This window comes from Grammomys surdaster, unplaced genomic scaffold, assembly GCF_004785775.1.
Source record: "Grammomys surdaster isolate TR1022 unplaced genomic scaffold, NIH_TR_1.0 187, whole genome shotgun sequence".
NCBI classification, from domain to species: domain Eukaryota; kingdom Metazoa; phylum Chordata; class Mammalia; order Rodentia; family Muridae; genus Grammomys; species Grammomys surdaster.
In genome coordinates this window covers 4,732,437-4,757,392 of record NW_021604632.1, presented here as the reverse complement: position 1 = coordinate 4,757,392, position 24,956 = coordinate 4,732,437, and the positions used below count along the sequence as shown (strand labels likewise).

Below are 24,956 nucleotides of genomic sequence, written 5' to 3'. Positions count from 1 at the left end.
AGCTCCTAGACTAGCAAAGTTTTCAAAATTGATATAAGGGTTGGAGAGACGGCTCAGAGGTTAAGAGCATGAGCTCTTACTCTTACTCAGAATCCTGAGTTCAATTTCCCAGCAACCACATGGTGGCTTCACAACCATCTGTAATGAGGTCTGATGCCCTCTTTTAGCATGCAGGCATACAGTACGAACACTGTGTATATATATTTGTAAAATTTGATAATATAAACAAACCCTTTAATCCCTGCATTTAGGAGGCAGAGGTAGGCAGATTTCTCTGAGTTTGAGGACATCTAGAGCTACACAGTGAGACCCTATCTCAAAAAACAACAAAGAGTAGGCTACTACAGAGTTTGTGGGTGAATTGTGACTTCAAACGTTCCAACTTTGACCCAAGACAGGGACTGAGCCGGTCATTGTCAGATAGGTAATGGAATGTGCTAGGAATTCTTATTACCTATCACTGACGAATGCTGAAATGTGTGCCAGGGTGCTTACACATTAGGTGACAGCTCCTTTCCAGAGGGAAACAGGTGTACAAGTGAACCCTCAGGCTACAAAATAGTGTGAAGTATTCACACTTGCGCAGAATGGAAGCATATGTGGAAGACAGAAGAGAGACAGTGGGACACGTTGTAGGCTGATAGCTACAGTAACTCAAGTACACACGGAGCACTTTTATACACATTTTTAATGAGCATATATTAGTCTAGTAAGCAGAAAAATACAAATAACAAATCATGATTAGCAAAATGTTTCTCATAATTACTTTAAAATTTCTTAAAATGATGTGTTATCACTGATTTATTCAATCCTATTCATACAATGTATGAAGTAACCCATAAGTCTGCTAACAGCGTAATTGAGAGTTTTTGCTTGGTCATAACTTCCTTTCTAAGTTGCTACTTGGCATGAAACCCCATGGACTGGAACCGAACAATGGAGCCAGGCACAGAATACTAGATGGAGTGACAGGAGTAAAAACACCTCGATCGTCAATGGGGGTGTCACCCAACAGACCAATGCCCCCCGAGTCTGTGATGTGCTGACTTCCATTGTGTGCCAATCTGAAGAATAATGTCCTAACCAAGGTGCTCACCAGGGAGGAAGGGGGCGGAGGTAGAGTTGGGGTGAGTGGAGCACAGAGTCTCTACTGGCTCTATCAGAGGCAGGTGGGCTAGAGCAGTGTCTCTCCTGACCTCTCGGAACTGCCTTTTCCTCTCATTTATTCAAGGTTGAAGGTTGGTCAAAACACAGGGAGCAAGCCAGTGGGGGTCAAGGCCTGTGGCCCAAGCCTCAGCAACAGCAAACTTATCACCATACAGTAGAAAATTGTGTGTTAAAGGGGAAGAGAGCTGAGGACTCAGTTCTTTCCACAAGACAGGGGCCCACTATGTAGCTCTGGCTGCCCTAGAACTCACTAAGTGAATCAGGCTGGCCTCAAACACATGGAGATCCACCTGTCTGTCTCTGCCCTCCAAGTGCTGGGATTAAAGTTGTGCACCACCACACCCAGCTAGGACTATTTTCTAAAATGTAACTTTCCTTAGATTTCCCCCTACTATTTGCACAAATTTGTCAAGTCCAAACGTAATTCCGAATGAGGTAGGTAGTCTCTACTCAGACCGCGGTCTCTGAGGTGCCCGTCAAGGCCGATGCCATGAAAGCACTAGACTCCCAGGCAGGGAGCGCTGAGGGTGGCGGCAGCCCATGGAGAAGCTCCTCAGTTGGCTATTTTCTCGATCTCATCCAAATCATCTGTGTCCAATCTTTCTATCTTCTTATCTGAGGGGAAAAGAAAGGACGGGAAGACCACCACGAACTCCCGTGGAAATGCAACAGACGTCACCTAAGACAGCAAGGCAGTCTGGGGAGGCACCTCCCTGTGGGACAGTGAGGCTTCCTTCTAGACACAGGGTAGGCTGCCTGAGCCTGAGCAGCAGGCACCAGGGTCACTGATATCAACTTCCCGGGGAGTCAGGTTCTCCCAGCCAGCCTGGTCCCAGGGCACTGATACTCCAGTCCCTGAGCCCCAAATATGCAGGGACAGAGCCCGCCTTAGGGACCGTGGAAACCTCCCCTCTCCCACGACCCCCTCTGAAAAGGAATGCAGGCAGGCCCAACTCAGGGACTCACTAAAATGCTCCTGGATTCTGTTGAGAATATTCATGCTGTGCTTGCTGTCAACCATGTTCACGGCCAGACCTCTCTTGCCAAAGCGGCCCGTGCGTCCAATGCGGTGCAGGTAGGTCTCATTGTCTGGGTTCCCGTCCTTGTCCACAGGAAGGTCAAAATTGATGACCACAGACACTTGTTCAACATCAATACCTGTACACAGGGGTTGGAGGGAGGCAGGCAGGGGACAAGGGGTGGGGGGGACAACATCAGTCACACACCCACCTGCGCTGGAGACATGACTGGGACAGGTCACATCTGCCATGTGGCCACTAAAGAGCACAGCACTAAAGGAGGCTTTAGCCAAGGCCAAAGGACAGGCTCTCCAAGTCAGGGAGCATCTGGAAACCTTCCTACCAAGGCAGGACTGCTGGCTTCCCTTCCACCCAAAGGGAATCACCCCCTCCTAGGAAGGAATGTCCTCAAACCCTCCCACCTCCATGGACACAAGACCATGGACACAAGAACTCTTCCTGCTCACGGGGCCTGGGGCCCCAGCCTGGTGAACGAGGCCAGTCTCTGCTCACCACGGGCACACACGTTGGTGGTCACCAGAACCTTCTCTTTGCCTTCTCGGAAGCGCTCGATCACTGCAGCCCTCTGCTCCACCATCATCTCCCCACTCAGCAGCGCCACCTGGTGGCCCTCTTTTGAGAGCTCGGCTGCCAGCCAGCTAGCGGTTTTGCGGGTCTGGAAAAATAAGCAAACAAATATGTAAGAAATATTAGTAACTAAAGATACTATTGTGGATCTAGAGTGTAACTAGCTAAACATTAAATACAGTAAAACTACCAACCTGACAGTACAATAGTAAGCAAAAGTGGCACAAGAGAAACAGTGTTACAAAGTTTTCACTACAAAAATACACTAAGGTCTGATGAAATGGTTCAGTGGGCAAAGATACAAAGCTTGATGACTGAGTGATTCCAGAGACTCACATGATGGATTAAGAGAACAGACTCCTCAGATATCCTGACATGCTGTGCCATGTATACACACAAAATAAATAAGTAAATGTAACAACAACAACAAAAAGCCCTACAAGCTTAGTGCTTAGGAATCTGAGGTCAAGCCGGGCAGTGGTGTCGCACACCTTTAATCCCAGCACTTGGGAGGCAGAGGCAGGCAGATTTCTGAGTTCAAGGCCAGCCTGGTCTACAGAGTGAGTTCCAGGACAGCCAGGGCTACACAGAGAAACCCTGTCTCAAAAAAAAAAAAAAAAAAAAGGAATCTGAGGTCAAAGAGCTTGAAGCTGATGACCAGTCTGAGCTACACAATGAGACATTAATCTCAAAAACAAATCTGAATGGGTCACAAAAGGAGTAGCGAAATCAGAGAAGTTCTACAATACTTTTACCTGGCTTCATTCTCTGAGATGTCCCTGTCATGAAGACACATGTCAGACATTGCGTGTCAAGAGACATAAAGGGATGGTTCTGGGAAGAGGAAGCTTGAGACAGGAGTACTGAATGCAGTAAGCAGTTACTGGGTGGCTCAACTTTAAGCTAACATAAAATAATAAGCATCTAGAGAGATGCCTCAGAAGTTCAAAAAAGATCCTGCAACTTTAATCCCAGCACTCAGGAGATAGAAGTAGGTGGATCTGAGTTGGAGGCCAGCCTAGTCTGAAAAGAGTTCCAGGACAGCCAAGACTACACAGAGAAACCCTGTCTTTAAAAACAAAATAAAACAATGCAAACTAACAAAAAAACCCCGCACCAAATAAAATCACAGCAGTGTTTTGTACTAACAGAAAAGGATGTGTCCTTTTATCTCCTAACATTAGGAGTGCTCCCTCCTGTGACAAGTAACCAGCTTATCACATTTCTTCCTTTTCCCTAGAAGTCACCAGCAACTTTGTTTGGATTTTCCAGTAACATATCCCCTACAAATAGATACTGTTCTAGGAGTGTTGTGTTACAGCTATATAATCTCTAGAAAATCACTAAAGAAACCATTTCCTCCATTTCCACAAGCTAGTTCCTTGCTATAGAGAATTTGGTCCTTTTGAAGGAGGTGCTAAATGATCTATGGACTGCATCCAAACAGGCCCGGGACAACTACTCACATGGCAGAAGATCATGGCTTGGGCGATGGTGATGGCCCCGTACAGGTTGCACAGGGCCTGGAACTTCTCCTCTCTGCTATTGCAAAGGACATAATACTGCTTGATGGTGTCCAAAGTCTCCTCCTCACGCTTCAGCTTGATGATGTTTGGGTCGGGGACCACCTTCTGGGCAAACTTCCACACGGAGTCTTCAAAGGTGGCAGAGAACAGCAGCATCTGGCAGTTTCTGGGCAGCATCCTGCAAGCAGAGGCCCAGGCACTTTGCAAGACTCCAAGGTTTGACAGCCAGAAGGAACATGAGCTCAGCATCCCCACTGTGGATGGGCTGTAGCCCAGCAGGCTGAGTTGGGTAGAGAGCATCCTGGGGAAGGAGGAGCAGACCCAGCAAAGCACTGGGGCTGAGGGAGGGTCCCAGTCTCTCTTTTCGACCCACTCTGGGAGCATGGTGACAGCCACTGTGGAAATGGCCCACTAGACCAATGCAGCTGCACAGAACAGAGCAAAGAACCCAAAGATGCAAACTGAACCAAAACTGCCTCTAGTTCCTACCTCTGGATGCGGATGCTCTGGTCTTGGTGGCCCTGAGTGGCTATCATCACATCAGCCTCGTCCAGAACAAACACCTTGATCTTCTTGGGGTCAATGAACTTCAGCTTGGAGCACCAGTCCAGGACAGTGCCAGGGGTACCAATGACAATCTGCTCACTGACCTTCTGACCTCTCTCCACTGTGCAAAAGATAAGTTTTCTTTATGCACTCCAAAGACAAAGCCAATTCTGGGAATAAAAATCTTCTACATTGTCTCAGTGTCAGAACAAGTCAATTTCAGATTTCAAAATATGTGGGGTAGCTGGTAAGATGGGTTAGTGTGCTAAGGCTCCTGTCAGAGCTGAAGAACTAAGTCTAATCCCTGAAAACCACATGGTGAAAAGAAAGAACTAACTCCCACAAACTATCCTCTGACCTACACACAGTTCCACCACAATAAATAAAACACACGAGGGTCATTCTCAAGCCTCGCTTCTTCAACTATGAAGAAAACACCTGTTTGGTGCACTGTGGACACAAACAATGCATGTTTCTTTCTACTTTTTCCTAAAAACTGAAATTAGTATATATGTGGGTAAAGGGTAGAATTCTGTGCCTGCTGCATGCAAAGTCTAGACGGGAGTGGCAGATCCCCTGGAACTGGAGTCACCAATAGTTGTGAGTTGCCAGGTAGATGTTAGAAAATTGAATCTGAGGCCGGGTGGTGGTGGTGGCGCACGCCTAAAATCCCAGCACTTGGGAGGCAGAGCCAGGTGGATTTCTGAGTTCAAGGCCAGCCTGGTCTACAGAGTGAGTTCCAAGACAGCCAGGACTACACAGAGAAACTCTGTCTTGAAAAAAAAAAAAAAAAAAAATTGAATCTGGGTCCTTCTAGAAGAGCAGTTAGTGCTCTTAACCACTGACCCATCTCTCCAGCCCCCTCCACAGTTGATGTTATGAAATTCCTCTTTAACTCTACGTGTTTTTTTCATATCATCTACTACCAGCTACTTTCCCACGAGGTTCCTTCAGTTCCTTCTAAGTTGGTAGCTGAGTCAAGGATCCTGGCAGACCTTTTGCTTGTTTTCTGGTTTATCAACATTCTACGGGGAGAGTTTTCCTAAGGACAAATCTCTTTAGTTTAAAACATACATGCCCATGACATACACTCTCTGAAACTTCAGCTAGGTCATGTTTAAACTAATCCATGCTCACGTTAACATTCCACTGTAGGAAATTAAGCCAGTGGTCAGGCATGGCAGCCCAATCGTACAAACTCCATCTCTGTCTAGGCCTCCTCCCTCATACTTACATTTGTTGCCTCGCACAGCGTAAGCCAGCTTCAGTTCTGGATGAAACCTGCCCATCTGCTCAATCACTTTTCCTGTTTGCAGTGCCAGCTCGTATGTCGGGGACAGGCACAAACACTGGCAGAGAAATCACAGGTTGAGTTTAGTGATAGACAACAGGCCTAAGTCACTAGCACACTGATGTGACTGCCTCCTAAAATAGTGCAGGGGACCTATTCCTCAAGCAGAGCCACCTCTCACCTGCTCAACAGATGCCGTCAGTGAGGAACCCAGCATTAGTGGGAGCCATGGTTCGGTATTGGTGGAGGCCTTCAGAAATCAATGCTAAAAGCTGAGGTCCCCAAAACAATCCTACCCTGCCAAGGCCCGGAGCACTAACCTGCTTTGAGATAGCCAAAGACTAAGGTGCCAACATTAGTCACACATCATCAGATGGCACTACTGGGTCTCAGGGCAGGCAAGCAACAGCCTCCAGGCTTCTAACACTCACCTGAGGGTATCTGTCTGCTGGTTCCACTCTGCTGAGCATAGCTAGGACAAAGGCAGCTGTTTTCCCAGTGCCAGACTGAGACTGTGCAATCAGGTTCTGTGGGCTGCATTGACAAAGAACAGAAATAAAATTACTATTGGAGCAAGGTGTGGTGATGTACGCTTTTAACCCCAGCACTTAGAAGGCAGACACAGCAGGTTTCCAAGTGTGACAGCAGCCTGGTCTATAGCTTACAGACTGAATTCCTGACAGTCAATGCTACATGGTGAGATCTTGTCTCAAAAAATATACATATTTTATATATATATATATATATATATATGTATATATATATGCCTGCCTCCCAAGTGCTGAGATTAAAGGCGTGCATCACCACTGCCCGGCTTAAAAATGTTTTTATTCATTCATTTATGTATGTTATCTGTATGTGTCTGCCATGTATGTGTGACTGAGTGAACACAGAGACCAGAAGAGGGAATCAGATCTCAGATCTCCTAGAACTCAAGTCACGAGTCACAGAAAGTTGTGAACCACCTGACAGGGTAGTAGGAACCAAAGCTGGGTCCTGTGGAAGAGCAGGAAGTGCTTTTGTTATCACTACGGCAGGTCTCCAGTCCCTTTCAAAGATTTACAGATTATGCTTATGTGTTTAGTGTTTTGGGAAGTGGAGATATCCACGTGTGAACTCAGAGGACAGTCTTTAGGAGCTGGTTCTTTCCTTTTTCCACACGGTCCCAGGGATCCATCTAATTATCATCTTCTTATCTGTGTTTCTGCACTGAACAGAAATTAACCTTCATACATGATTTCATTTGGCATTCTGCCACCAAGCTACATCTCAACTCCTACATTTTAAAAATGTTTTTTTTTTTTTTTTTTTTTTCTCTTTTAAAAACTTTATTTTTTAAAATTCTGTGTGTTGGGTGGGGGAATGGGATATTATTTGAGAGCGGGTGCATAAGGAAGCCATGGGGTCAGGGTCCCCGACTAAAGGTTATTTACTGTGAGGCCGTCTACATACATGCTGGAAACCAAGCTCAGGCTGTCTACAAGAGAGCCCTACTGGTTCTTGAGCTGCAGACACATCACTCCAGTTCCATAATGACATACTAACCAACAGTGACTACACAGAGGATGGGATGTACTAACTATAAAGATTCCTTCCCAGGGAAGCATAGAGTCTCAATACACAGTTCAGGGTAGCCTTGATCCTGCGGCCTCAGCCTCTGGTGTGCTAAGGTCACAGGGACCTATCACTATGTAAGGCTAGAAAATATTAATAATATGCACTGACAATGTGCTAAAAATGTTTTTTTGATTTGTTTTTTTGTTTTTCGAGCTAGGGTGTCAGTTACTGGAATGTACATTTACTCTGAGTGACCTCAGAGCTCCATTTTATTCTGTTAGGTTTTTTTTTTCTTTTTTTAAAGGGTATTATTATTTAGATGGGTTCACACACACCAACAAAATCCTCATTCCAGATTCTGGGGTGTTCTAGTTTTAATGCCCCAAGTATCCCAGAGAGATCAAGACTGCAGAGTAAGATCTAGGCCATGGAAGCCCCAGTGATGTTTTCTGCTGCGCTATAACATGCCCCTGAATTTCAGCTTTCTGGATACTTTCTCTTCCCAACTAAACAGATGACTTAAGACACGGATTCAGGTGGCTAGCTCTCCTTTCTTCAGAGCATTACTATACACGAGGCTGGCCTCAAACTCCTGGTCCACGGTCTTACTTCTGCATACTGCGTTCATAACTAGGTCTAATGGGTGTTTAGAAGGAACCCTTACAATCTACACCACCTGACCAAATACCCTGGTGTTCTGTCATTAAAAAAAGAAGTTGAAGCCAAGTGTGGTGGTGCATGCCTTTAATTCCAGTGAAGTTCAAGGCCAGGCTGCTCCAGAATGAGTTCCGGGACAACCAATGCTATATAGTAATATTCTATTTCAAAATAAACAAACAAGCAAGCAAAAAAAAAAAAAAAAGTTGAGATAAAAAAAAGTTCTGCAAAATACAATACCATTAATCTAGGTTTTAAAAATATGCAAGCCACCCTTCAGAGCAGACATCTCTGCACATAGTGAAAGCATTTAAAGACACACAAGGAAGGCATTTCCTTGAGGTAGGGTAGGTAGAGAAGGGAGGTTCCACTTGCAACTGGATTAATGTTACATCTACATGCTGAATAAAGGTAGAGAGATATTCCTGGTATCTCTCTGTATACATTTTTGTTGTAGAGCTAAAGAGTTGCAAAGTAGTATTTTTAAGAAATTATTTTATGTGTATGAATCTTTAGCCTACACGTCTGTGCACTACTTGTGTGCCTGGTGCCCTCGGAGGTTAGAAGAGGGCATCAGATCCTCTAGGGCTGGAGTTATATACATGGTGGTGAACCACAATGTGGTTACTGGGAATTAAACCTGGGTCCTCTGGAAGAATGCTCTTAAATGCTGAGCCATCTCTCCAGCTCCTTAAAATATCTGTTTCTGTTTTTAAAGAAGCAGAGATTAAATCTAGGTCATCAAGAATGCCAAGCAAAGGCCAGGAGGGTTAGTTAGCGCACGCTTTTAACCCCTCCACATGGACGCAGAGGCAGGCAGATCTCCGAGTTTGAGGCCATCCTGGTCTATAGAGCAAGTGTAAGGATAGCCAGAATTACACAAGAAATCCTGTCTCAACGCTCCTCCCTCACAAGAAGTATATTCAAATCCCCTTGACTCTCCCTGCACTTCCGGAGCTCCTTTCTTTAGAAAGCAGGATGTCCCAGACAGCCCATTTTGTGCCCAGAAACAATGAAAGTCATTTGTGAAACAGCTAAACCAACTATGAAGAGGTACAGCTGGGTCTGTACTCACGGTTCAGCAAGCATCATGGGCAAAGCATTCTCCTGGATCTTGGATGGCCGATTGAAGCCCATGGCATAGACTCCTTGGAGAAGCTGTGGTTTCCTAGGAGGAAGGGTAGAGATAAGATGGGTTTCTAGCAATTACAACGTTTTTAGAGGCTTATCACCTTCCCTAGATATATTTACCTAGATAAGATGCTTATCATTCTAAAATGTACATTTGGTTATTCTCTTTGTATACCTGTATCTGTGCATGACATACAGGGAGAGGTGCAACCTGCACATGTCAGTGTCCTCCTTTCACCATGAAGGTCCAGGGATTAAACTCAGGGCATCAGGAGGGTGGCAAGTGCTTTCACCCAACTAACCACCTCACCAACTCCAAACTTTTTTTTAAAAAAAGATTTATTTTTATCTATGTGTATGAATTCATACATGTATGCATAGGTGTGTGTGGCTGCCTATGGAAAACAGGAAAAGGGACTGGATTTGCTGAGCTAGAGCAAGCAGTTGTGAGCTGCTGGAAGTGGAAGCTCCTGCAACAGCAGCGACTGGCCCTAACCCACACGCCATCTCTCCAGCCCTCACACCATCCAACCCATCTAAATCCAAAGTCTCATCTAACCCGACTAGATGCTACTCTGAGGCTATTACAGTTTCTTAGATGGAAGAATCCATGCTTTCAGCAGGCCCACCTACGTGGTCAGATCTGGATGGCAAGTGTTTCCTAGATACAGCAAAAGTGATTATTTATTAATTCATTACACGAAATAATTTATAAAGGAAATTTCTAAAATAAGTACTGCTTGCTATACTGTTGTAATGTAGAATTTCTTTAGAAAAATGGAATTTTCAGAGGTTTTTTTTTTGGCCAGTGTCTCAGGTATCCAAGGTTATCCTTAATTCTGATCATCTTGTGTTACTTTGTAAAACTATTTTTCTTTCTTGGGAGATAAGGTCTCTTTATGAAGCTGTGACTGTTCTGAAACTTGACATACATCACACGTGACTCATCTCCCAAGTGCACTGCCACACTTAATGCACTACAGAGGACTGTACCCAGGGCTCCATGCATGCCAGGCAAATACTACAGCAACTGAGCTACAGCTCCAATCCTGGCAACAAGTTTTCAAGTAACTATATAACAAATAGCAAGTAATATTACATTTATAACAAGTCCTCTACTACCTCTATATTCACAAAGTATTTAAGAAAAACCCAAAACTTTTTTGCTTATTTTTAATTTTTATTTATTATTACTGTGCATATGTATATGACATATCTGTGAGTACAGGTTTCACCTGCTGTGTCCCATGCACATATAGAGGTCACAGGACAAGTCTCAGGAGTTGTTCTGAGACTGAACTAAAGTCGTCAGCTTGCACTGCAATAGCTTTTACCCACTGAGCCGTCTGTCAGACCAGGCTTTTAATTTTTGTTGTTTTTTTTTTTTTAAAGGAAAGAGTTCATATAACTCACTTTGGACTTGAACTCACTATGCTGCTGGAGGGTCACCTTGAACTCCTGAACACTTTACGTCTGCTTCTGTCTTGAGTGCTAGTATCACAGTATTTCTTTTTCTTTTTCTTTTTTTTTTGGTTTTTCGAGACAGGGTTTCTCTGTGTAGTCCTGGCTGTCCTGGAACTCACTCTGTAGACCAGGCTGGCCTCGAACTCAGAAATCCGCCAGCCTCTGCCTCCCAAGTGCTGGGACTAAAGGCGTGTGCCACCACCACCCGGCATCACAGTATTTCCTACTATGCTCAGCTTTTCACAAGAAAGCTACAGCCGGCATGATGTCTCAAACCTGTAATCACAATACTCAGAAAGCCGTGATAAAAGGATTGCCTTGAGCATACAATTCTGGGCTAGTGAGCTCCAGGTCAGCCTGAGTGAGACTTAAAAAAAAGGGGGGGTGGGGGGAGTAGGCGCAAACTAGCAAGATGGCTATGAGTAAAGCCACCTGCTACCAAGCCTAACGATCTGAGTTTGATCTGTCAGATGGAACACAGATGATAGCAAAGCGGAACTGATGGGCTGGAGAGATGGCTCAGTGGTTAAGAGCACTGACTGCTCTTCCAGAAGTCCTGAGTTCAATTCCCAGCAACCACACGGTGACTCACAACCATCTTTAATGGGATCTGGCGCCCTCTTCTGGTGTCTCTGAACACAGCTACAGTGTACTCATAAAATTTTTAAAAATCTATCCTTTGGAAAAAAGAGAAGGGGAACTGACTCCACAAGTTATCCTCTAGCCTCTGTGCAATTTGTACTCATGCACACATAGAGATATATGCAATAAAAAACAAAGACAAAAGGACTAGAGATGGCTCAGTAACTAAGAGCACTAGCTGTTCTTCCAAATAATGTTGGTTAGATTCTCAGCACCCGTGTGGTAGCTCACAATTGTTTGTAACTCTATTTCCATAGGATCTTACTGACTGCCCTCTTCTGGCCTCTAATAGCCCCAAGCATGCATAGAAACACACACACACACACACACCACACACCACACACCACACACCACACAATGTGTGCATGTAGGTAAAACATACACAATGAAAATTTTATACTAAGTAAGATAAAAATAGTAAATTTTAAAATGTTAAATGTTTAAAAGATGAACAAGTCTTTAGAGAGTAAACTCTTCTGGCATATGTAGGTTCTCAGACATAGCTAATTTTCAAAACAACAAAACCCTTTGGTATTCTTTACATTTTAGATCTGTAAGTATAAAACAGCCCAAGCTGAGCATGGTGGCATGTGTCTGCAACCCTACTGTATGGAAACGGGGAGTGGAATCTGGATCCCCAGCTTGCTGGCCGGCCAGTCTAGCCAACAGGTAAGCTGTGAGTTCAGTGAGAGGCGGGAAATGACACAGCAAGATACTCAGTATCAATCTCTGGCCCAAGTGTGTGCACACCCATTCCCAGGCACGGGCACACAACCCCCCCCCCCCCACAGCGGTCATCTAGGTTCCGTCCACTTACTGTCCAACAACTAAGTAAGAGAAACTGGACCTAAGAGGACAATTCAAGCTCTAACTGGTAGCTCAGCTCTCTAAGTGGAACAGTTGGCTGGCTAAGACAGGAGGATCTCTGCAAGTTCAGGCCAGCCATGGCTACATAGCTAGGTTCTTTCAGACAGACACCAATCCATCAGAGCTGAACTGACAGCGCAAGTCTTTCAAAGGAAAGGAGTTAGAACTCAGTAAGACTCTGGAAACAACTGAGTACATCAAACCTCCCTAACGTGATTGAGAGGACTGGCTCCCATCTGTAATCCTAGCACTTAGGCTGAGGCAGGAGGATAACTGTGAGTCCTAGACTAACCTACTCTACTCAGTCAGTCCTAGCTTCCTCAAGCTATATAGTAAGACCTTAAGAAGGGGGAGAGGTGGAGAGATGGTTCAGTGATAAAGAACACTGGCTGTTCTTCCAGCAGACCTGAGTTCTGTTCCCAGAGGCCCATGGTAGTGACTCAGCCATCTGTTACTAGTTTCAGGACAGCTGAGGCCTTCTCTGACCTCCACCTGCACCAGGCACACAAATGGTGCACATACATATGTTCAGGCAAAAGCACTCATGCATAGAATATCTAAACTTAAAAATATATTTTTGCCAGGCAGTAGTGGCAGATGCCTTTAATCCCAGCACTTGGGAGGCAGAGGCAGGTGGATTTCTGAGACTAGCCTGGTCTACAGAGCCAGTTCCAGGACAGCCAGGACTACACAAAGAAACCTTGTCTTAAAAACCTAAGCCCAAAACCAACCAACTGCCCAATCAAAAAACCAAACCAAAACAAAAAGATTGTGATAGAAACATCTGATGAATGGGGCTGCTGGGACAGCTCAGGTGGTAAAGTACTGCCACAGAGGCACGACATGTCCAGCACTCGCATGAAAGCCGAGTAGTGGCTTATGCCTGTAGCACCAGGGACAGCAGGACGGTAGTAGAGACAGGAGGATCCCTGGGATGTCTGGCTGCATGGTTGTGCTCCAGGTTAGAGACAACTGTCTCTCTCTCACACAGTATTTGCTACAAGAGCTCCATCCATCCCACATCTTCAGTTGGTTAGTGTGGCAGTGGTGACTACGGACACAGTGCTACATAGCCCAGCCTCATTTCAAATCATTAAACAAGAAAACCGCTTCTGAGAGCTAGTAGGTATATTTTATTACTAGGCACTCCCTTCCCTCAAACCCTGGCCTATCAAAGGTTGCACTGCATTCTCAGTACTGAAGAGCCTAGAGTAACTCCAAGCATGGGACCGCTGCCCCCATTTTACTGAATGTCATTGCCCTACATTTTCTTCAGTTGCAGTAAAAACCATCTGGCCTGTGTCAGGCCCAGAAAGTTGAAATAAGACCAATGCCTTATTTAAAAAGCCTCAAGCCTGTATAAACATCCTATCAGCCACATTCTGGGACAGGTCCGTTACTCAAGGACTAACCCCCACTTAACACATTCCTTCTCTAGCATCCTCGGAACATCTGCTTGTGGTTTTATGCTTTAAACGAGCCTGCTCCCTCCCTTCAGGAAGCACCCAATCTGACAGCACCCGAATCTGACTGCACCCCCTGCCCAGCTAGAAGTGCTTCCCACAGTGAATAAAGGTACTTCTGGCTTATTTCTGACTTTGAAGGTTCTGTCCTCATTATCTGAGCAACCCCAGACCCCAGAATCCAGGCTCTTCAGACACTTTTTAAAAGCAGATAAAAATGTTTGTAAACCCTGTAGTCTTCCAAAGGGCTTACCTAATAAGACATGTTCCTGACATCCAGAAATCACCTGTCAGCCAATATTTTATTCAAAGTTCTAAGAGTATAAAAGAAAAACAAAAAGAAAAGACTTTCAGCTCTGATGAATAACTCTGTAGCATTTCAGTATCTACTAAGAAAATCAGGTGCACCTGCACACTTGTAGTCCCCGCTACCCACGAGGCTCGGGTGGGAGGACCCGTGAGCCCAGGTGTCCAAGGCTAGCAAGGACAACACAGTGAGATCCCACATGAACTCTACTCTGTAGCCCAGGCAGATCCTCAACTTCTGATCCTTCAAAGCAGCTGGATTATGGGCCTGCACTACCACCAGACCACTCAGAGATCCAGTGTCTAAAGAAAAAGAGAAAGCTGTATTGGAAGAAAAAGGGTAGCCATGAGAATTGTAGAAGACTATCACTGTATACACATACATATAGCATGTGTCCAAGGCTGGCCTCAAACTTGCTGTGTAGCCTAGGACCTTGAGGTTTTGACCTCCAGCCTGTAAGATCTCTGAAATGCTGGAATCATAGGCATGCCACCTAATGCTTGTTTTGTGCAGCACAAGGGATCAAACACAGGACCTTACGTTTGCTAAGCGAGCACTCACTCTACCACTACCTGAGCCACAAACCTTGCCCCTCCCACACTCATTTTCTAATTATGTAGACTATCACCCACTCAAAGACAGAAATATGATTTGTTTTTAAAACTTTAAAGCCAAAATAAAAATCCAGAAGAATCCAAAATGCTGGAGTTTTTTTTGTTTTGTTGTTTTGGTTTTTGTTGTTTTTGAGACAGGGTCTCTCTACATAGTCTTGGCCAGAATGAACTCAGAGATTCCCCTGCCTCTGCCTACTAAGTGCTGGGATTAAAGGCATGTGATACCAGGCCAAGTTCTGAGAACAAACTTATTGAGACTGAGGAATAGCTGTTCAAACTGATGAATACTCACAGACGAAGCTCTTCAAAGGACTTCACTGAATAGAGCGGGGAGTTCGGGTCCCTCTGCAGGACTTCCACTTGGTTGGTGTTATCCACAAGATTGCTTCTGATCAGCTTGTTGAGTAGAGACTGAGCAGCTCTGTCCTCTGTCAGGAAGAGAGCAGATTTTCTTCATCTACTAGGGGTAATTCCCACCCTTGAGGAAATGCTCTCTCCCCATCTCTGCATGAGACCTTGACCAGCATTCATGGTGGAAGAAAAGCCACTCTCTGAACATTTTAAGTAGCTGGAGATAGGGTCTTACTTGAACTCACAGCATCCTCCTGCTACAGGGTCTAAGTACTTGGATTTCTATCCCTGCACTGACTAAGCTATTTTTTGTTTTAAACTTCGTCTTAGCCCCTCAAATAGCTGAGACCACAAGTACACAGTGCTTCTTTTCTCAATCACCTTATTAGTTATCGTGAGTCCCTTTTGTTTTTTTTTTTACTTTTCCAGCAATGGGGATAGAACTCATGGCCTAACACACACTAGACGAGTGTTTTGTCCTTGAGGTATATGTCCAGCCTGACACACACACCTGTTCTGAATTATTTGTGTGTGATGTATGTGTTTGTATGAACTCAAAGGTGCACATATGTGTGAAGGTCAGAGATTGAGGTTGTGCATCTTCCTCAACTACTTCTTCACCTCATGTCTTGACACAGGGTCTCTGTGAGCCTGCAGCTGACAGACTGTTTAGACTGGCTGGGTGGAGAGCTCAGGGTCACCCTGCAGTGTCACATCACTCCTCCCTCAGTGCTAGGCTTACAGACACATGCTGCTGCTCCTGGTTCTCATACGCTCCAAACTGGGGGTACAACTCAGGTCATGCTTTCACGGAGGCACTTCATTGAATGAGCCATCTTCCCAGATCTGAAGCCACTTTCTCCAGCTTCAGAGACAGCACACTCTTCATCTCCCTCACTTCCCTCTTCCCATGAGTTAAGAGTGTCTCTAGCTCCACCAGTTAGGCAGGGCCACACGAAGTCTATTGAAACATGCTTCAAAGAATCGGTACCTTTTTCTTCTTCCTCTGTCTTTTCTGCAGTGGTGCTGGGTTTGATAACACCTATACAAGAAAACAGCTGTCATCAGAATGCCAACCACTAAATCCACCCAAAGGCTGGGACAATGTAAACATTAAGTCCTACTGAAGTGAACAAATGTAAGGAGCTGGCATTTCTTCATGTTTAATGGATTTTATGTCTACAAAGTATTTAAGTGCATAAAAAAACCTTAAATTTGAGCGTAGAATCAGAATCCTACTCGGTTATTCTAAAATACAGCACAGCATTACATACAGAATTCTAGTCTCTATTTTTTACCTATAAGACCAGAAAAACTCTTTAAAAGTCTGACAACATTTTGTGATGGGACTGTATGGAAACAGACACTTTCAAGCTCTGATGACAGAGGTTTAAAAGCATAGAATAGTACTAAATGTCTACAATTCCAAGACTAGGGAAGCAGAATCAAGCTCACCCAGAATTTGAGGCTAGCCTGGTCTGTATATAAATTCCAAGTCAGTCAAGGCTATATATTGAGTCCCTGTTCAGAACACTAAAATAAAACAATTTTATAGAGGGTACTTTGTTTTGTTTTTGAGACAGACTCTCATGTAGTCCAGGCTGGCTAGAGTTTCTATGCAGCAGGGGTGATGCTGAACCTCTAACCCTCCTGCTTCTGCATCCACCTATTTAGATTACAAAAACAGCAACAGTGAGACTGGTTACATGGTGCTAAGGACCGATCTGGGTTTTGAAAATATCTGTAAAAATTGGGAATGACTGGATAAAGGTATTTGCTGTCAAACCTGATGACTCTAGTTCAATCTCCAGGTCACACCTCGCAGGACAGAACCAACTTCTATAAGCTGTGCTCTGACTTCCACATGGGCATGTGACACTTGTCACACACACACACACACACACACACACACACACACACACACACTATAATAAAATTTCTTAAAGATTTATTTTCAAGCCCAGTGGTGGTGGCACATGTCTTTAATCCCTACACTTGGAAAGGCAGAGGCAGGTGAAATCCTGTCTCGAAAAACAAAAACATAAAAATTTTTTTCCTTTTCAATGATATGTCTATGCACATGAGTGCAGGTATCCTAGAGGCCAGAAGGGAGTAGTTACAGGCTGCTGTGAGTCACCTAGTGGGGTACTGGGAACACAACTACGTTTCTGCAAAAGCACTGAGAACTAATTCTTAAGCATGGAGCCATCTCTCCAGAATGCCACTTTTTTTTTTTTTCAAATGCTTATACTCTAGACCCAGCAAATATATCTTGAGTAAATTACTGTACAAAAATTACACAATATAAAGTATTTCAGCTCATGGTTATTCTAAGACATACTGTTTATAATGATACCAAATTGAGCAAAACATGATAAAGGACAATCAACATAAGGGAATGCTGTGTAGTTCAATATGGAGAGCTTGTGAAGAACTATTGTTGCAGGAAAAAGTCAAGTATGCTGTACAGTGTTTTGTCACCTCTCAGAGGGAGGGAGGGAGCAACAGGGAAAGATGACCAGGAGACAGAAAGAATGAAATTTGAATCCTTATTTGATGTTGTTCTTATATAAGGAAATTTTGGAATAACATTAAAAACTCAGAGCCAGGCACGGTGACACAGATCTGTAATCCTGGCTCTTAGGATGCCGAGGCTAGAGGAATACTGGCCTCAGTTATATACAGCAAGACCCTGCAACCAAAAGTAAACAAACAAATACATGAAGAACCAACCTAAGAGAAATAAAACTAAAATAAAACGTCACTAACAGTCATCATTTCTGTGTCATCGACTGAACCCAGTACTCCTAAAATTCATCCACCCTTGTCCTAATCCCCAGTACCTCAGAAAGTGATCGTATCTGAAAATGGGTCACTGCAGATACCACTGGTTAAGTGTACCCTAATCCAATGTTACTGGACCCATATAAAAAGGGGTACCTAGGGCTAAAGAGTAACAGAGCACTTGCTTCAAGTGTTTATGACTCTGAATTTGATGCCAAGCATTTTCAATCAATCAGTCAATCAATCAATCAATCAATCAATCAATCAGTGGAAGAAGAAACGCTATTTAGGAGAATGCCATGTGAAGTGAGGGCAGAGATCTGGGTGTGGGACTGCGTGTATCCTGGGTCATGGTTGAGCAGGTGCCTAAAACCCCCAAGACTCTGCAGACTCTGCTGCGTGGAATTCTGCACGAGAACCGGCAGGAGTTCGGTCCCTCCCATCATCCAAGATCCTGAAAAGCAGTCACATCTCCATAGAGTCACATAGGCCAGGCTATAGGCCTCAGGCCCTAGAGATTTACATACTAATGAAGGCCAGAGGGCAGAGCAAATTAAACATGCCTCCCCCAGATCCTCCCCCTTTCTCCCTCCCTATATCACTCGGGACTGCCCTGAGTTTTTGGGGGGACGCCTAGATCCATCTATTATCCGCCATGACAATAAACCTTTTTAGAACCAAGGACTTCCTCGTGTTACTGGGGCCTGCCGCAGCCAAGGCCCTCAGGCCGCTGGAACCATAGGATCTTCTTCCCTAATGTGGGACCCGCCAACCGCTGTGGTGGCCTTTTTAAATTTTCCCCACATCTGGGTACATTCTTAAAACTCAAAAAATACCAAAGACTGCCAGCAGACCACTAGGAGTCAGGGGAGAGGGCTGGGATAAGGTCTTTCTACAGGCTCTCAGGCTCTTGATCCTCTCTGATCTCTTGAGCTTTGAAGCAATAAGCGGCTGTGGGTTGGATTGTGTCTGTTGAGAAACGGTATCACTTTGTAGCTCTAGCTGGTCTCTAGGTCAGAAATCCACCTGCCTCTGCCTCTCCTGGGAGCACAGGCCCACGCCACCCGGCAGCTATAATTTAAACAGCACACCTTTGAGGTGCTTTGTTAGAGGCTAAGAGGGGACCAGCAAATGGGCAGCTTGGTGTGAGAACAGTAAACACTCTAACAGTGTGGAGAGGGACCTTGTGCCTTTTTATACTTTTGAGTTGCTGATTTTTGTTTGTTTGTTTCTGAGACAAGGTCTTGCTATGTCCTGGAGGAGGGAGGGATCTAAAAATCCAACAATCCTCCTGAGCACTGGAATCACAGATGGAAGCCGCAATGTCTGAACCCAGTCATGTTCAAAAGATTCAAACAGCAAACAGGAGAACAATACAACAGTGATTTTCGTTTCTAAGGCATCAGAAGCTAGAAAAACCTGGAAAACATTCCCTCTTCAGAAAGGTACCCCCAATTCTTAATTTGGGCTCCATTCCAGGGCTGACATGTGCAGCATCTCTAGGACGACAGTCGCACTGCTTGCTGCAGTGACCGGGAACCTAGTCTGTAGTCACCAGTGACTCACCATTGCTGTCTGCTTTGACTTTCTCTTCCTTGATCTGCAGACTGCTCATCTGAGTAAGAACAAAAGGAAACAGTAAGCAAAAGACACGACCAAGGCAGGCAGAGGGGATGCCTGGAGAGGCTAGCGGAGACTGCTGCAGAGCGGGCTGGGGGAGCTGGTGTGTTCTACTCAATACAGGAGCACTAATGCCTGGGCAAAACCATCTCACGTTTGCTCAGCAGCATAAACGGAGGAGGTGGCCATGGGTGAACCATCATGGTATGGGGACACAGGGGAAAAAAAAGCTTCAAGCATTTGCTTTTCTTCTTACACTTTTTCTAAGATGTCTCCAAGTTTCTGTGTGTTTGGATTTTTAGTGACGCTAGGGTCAAAACCAGGACACAAAACAAACTGGATAGGTGTGCTGCCACTAAGCCATGTCTCACCTCTTTAACCCAAAACTTAAATAACAGCAAGTTATGTATCCTATCTAGCCTATCAACCACTTGCATGTAAGTTAGTTTAAAACGCATCATAATAAGCTGGATGGAGTTAAACCGGCCTTTATCCAGCACATGGAGATGGAGGCAGGAAGATCAGAAGCTGAGGATCGTGAGTTAGAAGCCAGCTTGTGCCACATGAGATTTACGAATTTAACAGTCATGGTCATAGGAATTTTAATAACATATAACTGTTCAGAGTGTGGTCTGAAGGTAGCCCGACAATCTTGATTGCTAACTTGCTGGCATATACAATGGAAGACAAACTCCTGAGAGGTTTACCCGAGGTCGGAAGACCTAAACTGAAATATGGGCAGCACCTTTCCCAGCCCGAGGGTCCAGGACTGAATGAGGGGTGAATGAAACAGCATCAGCATCTCTCTCCTCCTGACTGGAGGATACAGTATGGTTTCCAGCACCATGCCTTTCACCATTACAGACCATGTGCCCTTCTTAAACTGGGAGCCAAAAATACTGTTTCTTGGGGAGTGGGGGGGGGGTGTTCTTATGATAGAGCTCTGTGTGTAGCTGTGGGTGTTCTAGAACTCACCAGGTAGACTAGGCTGGCCTCAAACTCAGAGATCCACCTGCCTCCGTCTCCTGAGTGCTGGACTAGAGGCATGCGCCACCATCACCCAGCCAAGATAAACTCTTGTTCTTGTCATGTATTTGTATTTTGTCACAGCAAAAGCAACTAAGACAGATAATTTATGTTCCCAGAGCCCTGGGCCTGTCCCCAAGATCCCTATGTAAACATCATGGGTTATTGGGTCTTTGTGTATAGCCTTGGCTGTCCTTGAACTCAAGAGACCCATCTGCTTCAGCTTCCCAGGTGCTGAGATTCAAAGTGTGAACAACACCCCCGGGTGCTGTGACTCTTCCTAGAGCCACTCACTGTAGTGATCTCAGACTTGTTATATTTTGCTAAGTGGTAATGTCCTCCTCAAATTGCCCTCTCCAACTGTCCTACTGTAGGCCTGTGAGAGTGGAGAGGTGCGCTCTTATGTGTGTTACTGACTTTCCTACTGCTGTGATGAAACAGCATAATCAGGACACTTGGGCTTATGGTTCTAGAGTTACCCAAGGGATAAGAGTCCATGGAGGCAGAGCAAAGGCATGGTGACTGGGACTAGCTGCTCAAGGCTTGCATCTCTAACTGTACTCCAAATCAGGCAATTTTTATTCACAAGCCCTGCCTCCAGGGACATACTTTCTCCAGCAAAGCCATCTCTCCTAAGACTCCCCAAACAGCAGCACCAACTGGGGACCAAGTGTTAAAATGTCTAAGTCTATGGGGACATCTCATTTAAGCCACCATGACAGTAAAAGAGTTTAGGAACTGGGTTTTGTTTTTGTTTTTTAAGAGAAAAAGCAGTTAAACACAATTCTTCCTTTAATGGGAGAAGAGTCCATGAGAAAACAGACAAACCTGGGAAAGGCATCACACAGCAGAACTTATTAGTGGTTGGTTAATCCTCCTATGGGCATGGACCAACAGAAATATAAAACTAGAATGGTCCAAACACTTGATTAAGACCATCTGAAGTTTCCTTTTTTTTTTTTTTTTTGGTTTTTCGAGACAGGGTTTCTCTGTGTAGCCCTGGCTGTCCTGGAACTCACTCTGTAGACCAGGCTAGCCTTGAACTCAGAAATCTGCCTGCCTCTGCCTCCCAAGTGCTGGCATCTGAAGTTTCCTAATTCAACCACATTAATTAGAGTAGCCTCCAGAAGGCCTGATTGGAAAAAAAAAACAAAAACAAAAACAAAAAAAAAAAACAAGTCCATTAAACCATGATTGGTTACAAATGTGTTAACACACAACTCTCTCTTGAGGGCCTAGCCAAAGAATGTCAAAAAGCGTTTACTCAACTGCATTCAAGGGAAGAAATGCTGGCAGACAAGGATGCCTGTCTTGAGAGTGAAGAGTAACCACACCTGGGAAAGGCCAGCCTATAAACAGCCCATAGCCCTCTGTTCTGGATCCACTTCCCACACACAGACTCTGATGATTAATCCCTGCCTCTCTGTACAGGAAATGTTCACCACTCAATGTGGTGAACGGTATGTGCATGCTGGGGTGGTGAAGCATATCTCAAGGGGGTTTACATCAGCTTCCTGATAAGCAGAATGGTTAGGACAAATGCCAAGGACGTTTAAGTGGTTGTGGTGACAGTTATCTCATAATGAGATTAGGGACATACATCTTTTTAAAGCCTCTGTAGTACTGGGGTGTCCAACCCAGGACCTTATTCAGGCTAGGCAAGGGTTATTTACAAAACTAACTCCCCAGCTTTTGATAGTACATTTTCAAAAGCCAAAAAGGTGGGTATAGTGATCCTTGCCTGAGATTCCAGTTAAGACAGGAAGATTACCAGATTCCAGGGGTTTGAAGCCAGACTGGACATCAAAATGAGATCCCCTTCTCAAAACGTGTAATTATGACAGGCTGTAGTCCCAGCACACAGGAAGCTGAGGCAGGTGGATCTCTGAGTGTACAGAGTAAATTCCAGGACACCCAGGTCTACATACATAATTAAACTGAAAAAAAAAAAACAATTTTCAGTCACTATCTTTTAGGAATAATCACTAGATTTGAAACTTCAGATAGTGCTCATAGGATAGCTCAGTGGGTATCTCATGGCATCAAGCCTGACAAATTAGAGAATCTACTCTCACAAGTTCTCTCCTGACCTCTACACAGGAACATGGCACATGCATGCTCAAAATACACCTACAAATTGCCGGTTGGCAGTTAAGCATGAATGTAGGGACTGTTAGGTGAAAAGCAGCATAAACTTACTCAAAAACTGTCTCTCAGCAATGGGGGGGGGGAATGAATGAGAATTGTATGTTGCCATTTCTTTTTAAGAGGTCAAGAAAAGGACCAGTTTGGGGCCTCACACACACACACATAATGAGGACAGAGTCACCACCACGGGAGCCAATTTTTTCAGTTTAAACTCGGATAAGAAGCTCGCTGCGAATTTTCTTTGGTGTAGGAGCAAATCAGCACTAAGTAAGTGATCGCCCGAAGCAAACTCCAGCGTGGCCCGACTAGGAGGTCCCCGTGGAGGAAACCACGTCCGCCTCAGTCCCCTATCCCCGCCAGGCCACTGACCGACTTGACAGCAGCTTCCTGCTCGTCCACCGCCAGCGCCCAGGAGTCGGTAGCCATGGTCCCCAAGGCGAGCCGACCTGCAGAGAGGCTCCGCACCCCGCCAACACCAGCGTTGACTGCCAGCCCGCGCCAAGAGCCACTCGCGGAGCGGAAAAAGACCTGCGCGGAGTTGACGTCAGTTCCTGCCCCGCGCAGCCGTCTTCCACCCTCGCTCCGCCCCTAGGAATATAAACGTGCTTAGCTTAGCACTTTTAAGGTTTTACTTCGCTTACCTCTGAATTCGAGGTCAGCGTAATCTGCAGAGAGAGTTCCAGGATGGCCAGGGCCACACAGAGAAACCCTGTCTCGAAAAGGTACAAACAGAAAACAAAACAAACAAACAAAACAAATCAGATTTCGCTAGGTGGGATCTGATTAACGCCCTAGAGCTCTGCAAAGAGTTACTTAGCACTGGACCCATCGCTTCATTTCATATTAAAATACTTCCCTATTTCTTTGGTTTTGGAAAAAGGTGTCTTGTTTTGAAACAAGTCTATCTTGAACTCAGTTTTTTCCTTAATCGGCTCAAACTCCAAGATTACAAGGGATCGGACGCTCTCTAGTGGTCTTTGCGGTCATAGACATACATGCATACACACGCTTAAAAATACATCCTATGGGTGTGGATATGTATTTAGTTTTTTTTTTTTGAGACATGAATCTCACATACCCTGTGGCCCTCTTTTCTGCCTCTGCCTCCCAAATACTGGGATAAGAGAAGTGCTTTTTCCCTGCTGTGCTGTTGGGATACGTTTTAGGTCATGATAGTTGTGTAGAGCTGTTTGGATGACTTGAACAGACACTTCACACACGCGCGCGCGCGCGAACACCCACACACATACACGCGCACAAAACGATGCTCTTAAAACAGTGCAGCATTAGGAATGTTAGTGAACACTTTTAATTCCAGTACCTGGGAGGTGTAGGAAGGAAGATTGAGAGTGCAAGACCAGTCTCTGCTGTATGAGACCTAGTCTTAAAACACATATATTTTGAGTCTATCTGTCCATTGTCTTGTCTTGAAATTTCACTAGCAAGCATACCTCTTCTAGTACAAAAAACATGATTCCCTCTTCAGTGTATCTGTTGGGATGTGATTCTTAGAGAAGACATGGTGTCTGGCAACAATTAGGGAGTTCAGGTTTTGAGTTGTTGTGGGTTTGCTAGACATTTAGGTTTTGGTTTGTTTTTCAAGGCAGGGTTTCTCTTTGTAGCCCTCCCTTGCCCTCTAACTAACTTAACCTTCCTTCCTTCCTTCCTTCCTTCCTTCCTTCCTTCCTTCCTTCCTTCCTTCCTTCCTTCCTTCCTTCCTTCTTGGAACTCTCAATGTGGAACAGGATAGCCTTGAACTTTCAGAAATTCTACTGCTTTTGCCACCCAAGTGCTGGGATTGCTGTCATGTACCACCACCACTCCTGCATTTAATGAATTTAAAAAACAGCATTTCTTTCAAACCACCTGCATCCACTATGAGGTTGATTTCTGGCGGTTTAGGCTGAAGCCCCAAATGGAACAATGAAGCTACTCAGCTATTGTTGGAAACAATAGCTGGGTTATACCTTACCTTCTGCCAGAACATTCATTCCCAGCCCACAGCTAGCCTGTACACTCCAAAAGGAGTACACCCATGATGATTCCTTTTTCCACACTAGAGGCCAAAGAGAAGGCACTTTCTGATAGCTCCTACCAAACGGCCTGCGCTGAGACAGGTTCTGACTCAGCTGTACATGGTAACGATTACACTCCATTTCAGCCAGGAGTTCTGGACGTGGTAATAAGT

General features: G+C 44.9%; 1 protein-coding gene across 2 annotated transcripts; it reads right to left on the bottom strand.

Annotated features, from left to right (window-relative positions):
- Positions 1-670: 670 nt before the first annotated feature.
- LOC114622206 (ATP-dependent RNA helicase DDX19A) lies at positions 671-23,287 on the bottom strand. 2 transcript variants are annotated; one of them, XM_028768629.1, is made up of 12 exons: positions 23,138-23,287; positions 19,541-19,589; positions 16,182-16,232; positions 15,132-15,267; positions 9,427-9,519; positions 6,569-6,671; positions 6,081-6,195; positions 4,790-4,967; positions 4,241-4,478; positions 2,700-2,862; positions 2,134-2,325; positions 671-1,782 (listed from the first exon to the last, which is right to left on the bottom strand). In XM_028768629.1, exons 1-12 carry the CDS (start codon positions 23,192-23,194, stop codon positions 1,721-1,723), a joined length of 1,437 nt encoding a protein of 478 aa, XP_028624462.1. In that variant the 5' UTR covers positions 23,195-23,287; the 3' UTR covers positions 671-1,720. The 2 variants fall into 2 exon arrangements, with proteins under 2 accessions (XP_028624462.1, XP_028624463.1); XM_028768630.1 differs by lacking the exons at positions 15,132-15,267; positions 16,182-16,232; positions 19,541-19,589; positions 23,138-23,287 and adding an exon at positions 14,172-14,216.
- Between the last annotated feature and the right edge of the window lie 1,669 nt (positions 23,288-24,956).

Coding starts and splice junctions, on each gene's coding strand:
- LOC114622206 (XM_028768629.1), bottom strand. CDS start 23,194: ATGGCTACCGACTCCTGGGCGCTGGCGGTGGACGAGCAGGAAGCTGCT. Junction 9,520..15,131: donor TCCTTTGAAGAGCTTCGTCT/GTGAGTATTCAT, acceptor CCTTCCTCCTAG/GAAACCACAGCTTCTCCAAG. Junction 1,783..2,133: donor CAGAATCCAGGAGCATTTTA/GTGAGTCCCTGA, acceptor TTTTCCCCTCAG/ATAAGAAGATAGAAAGATTG.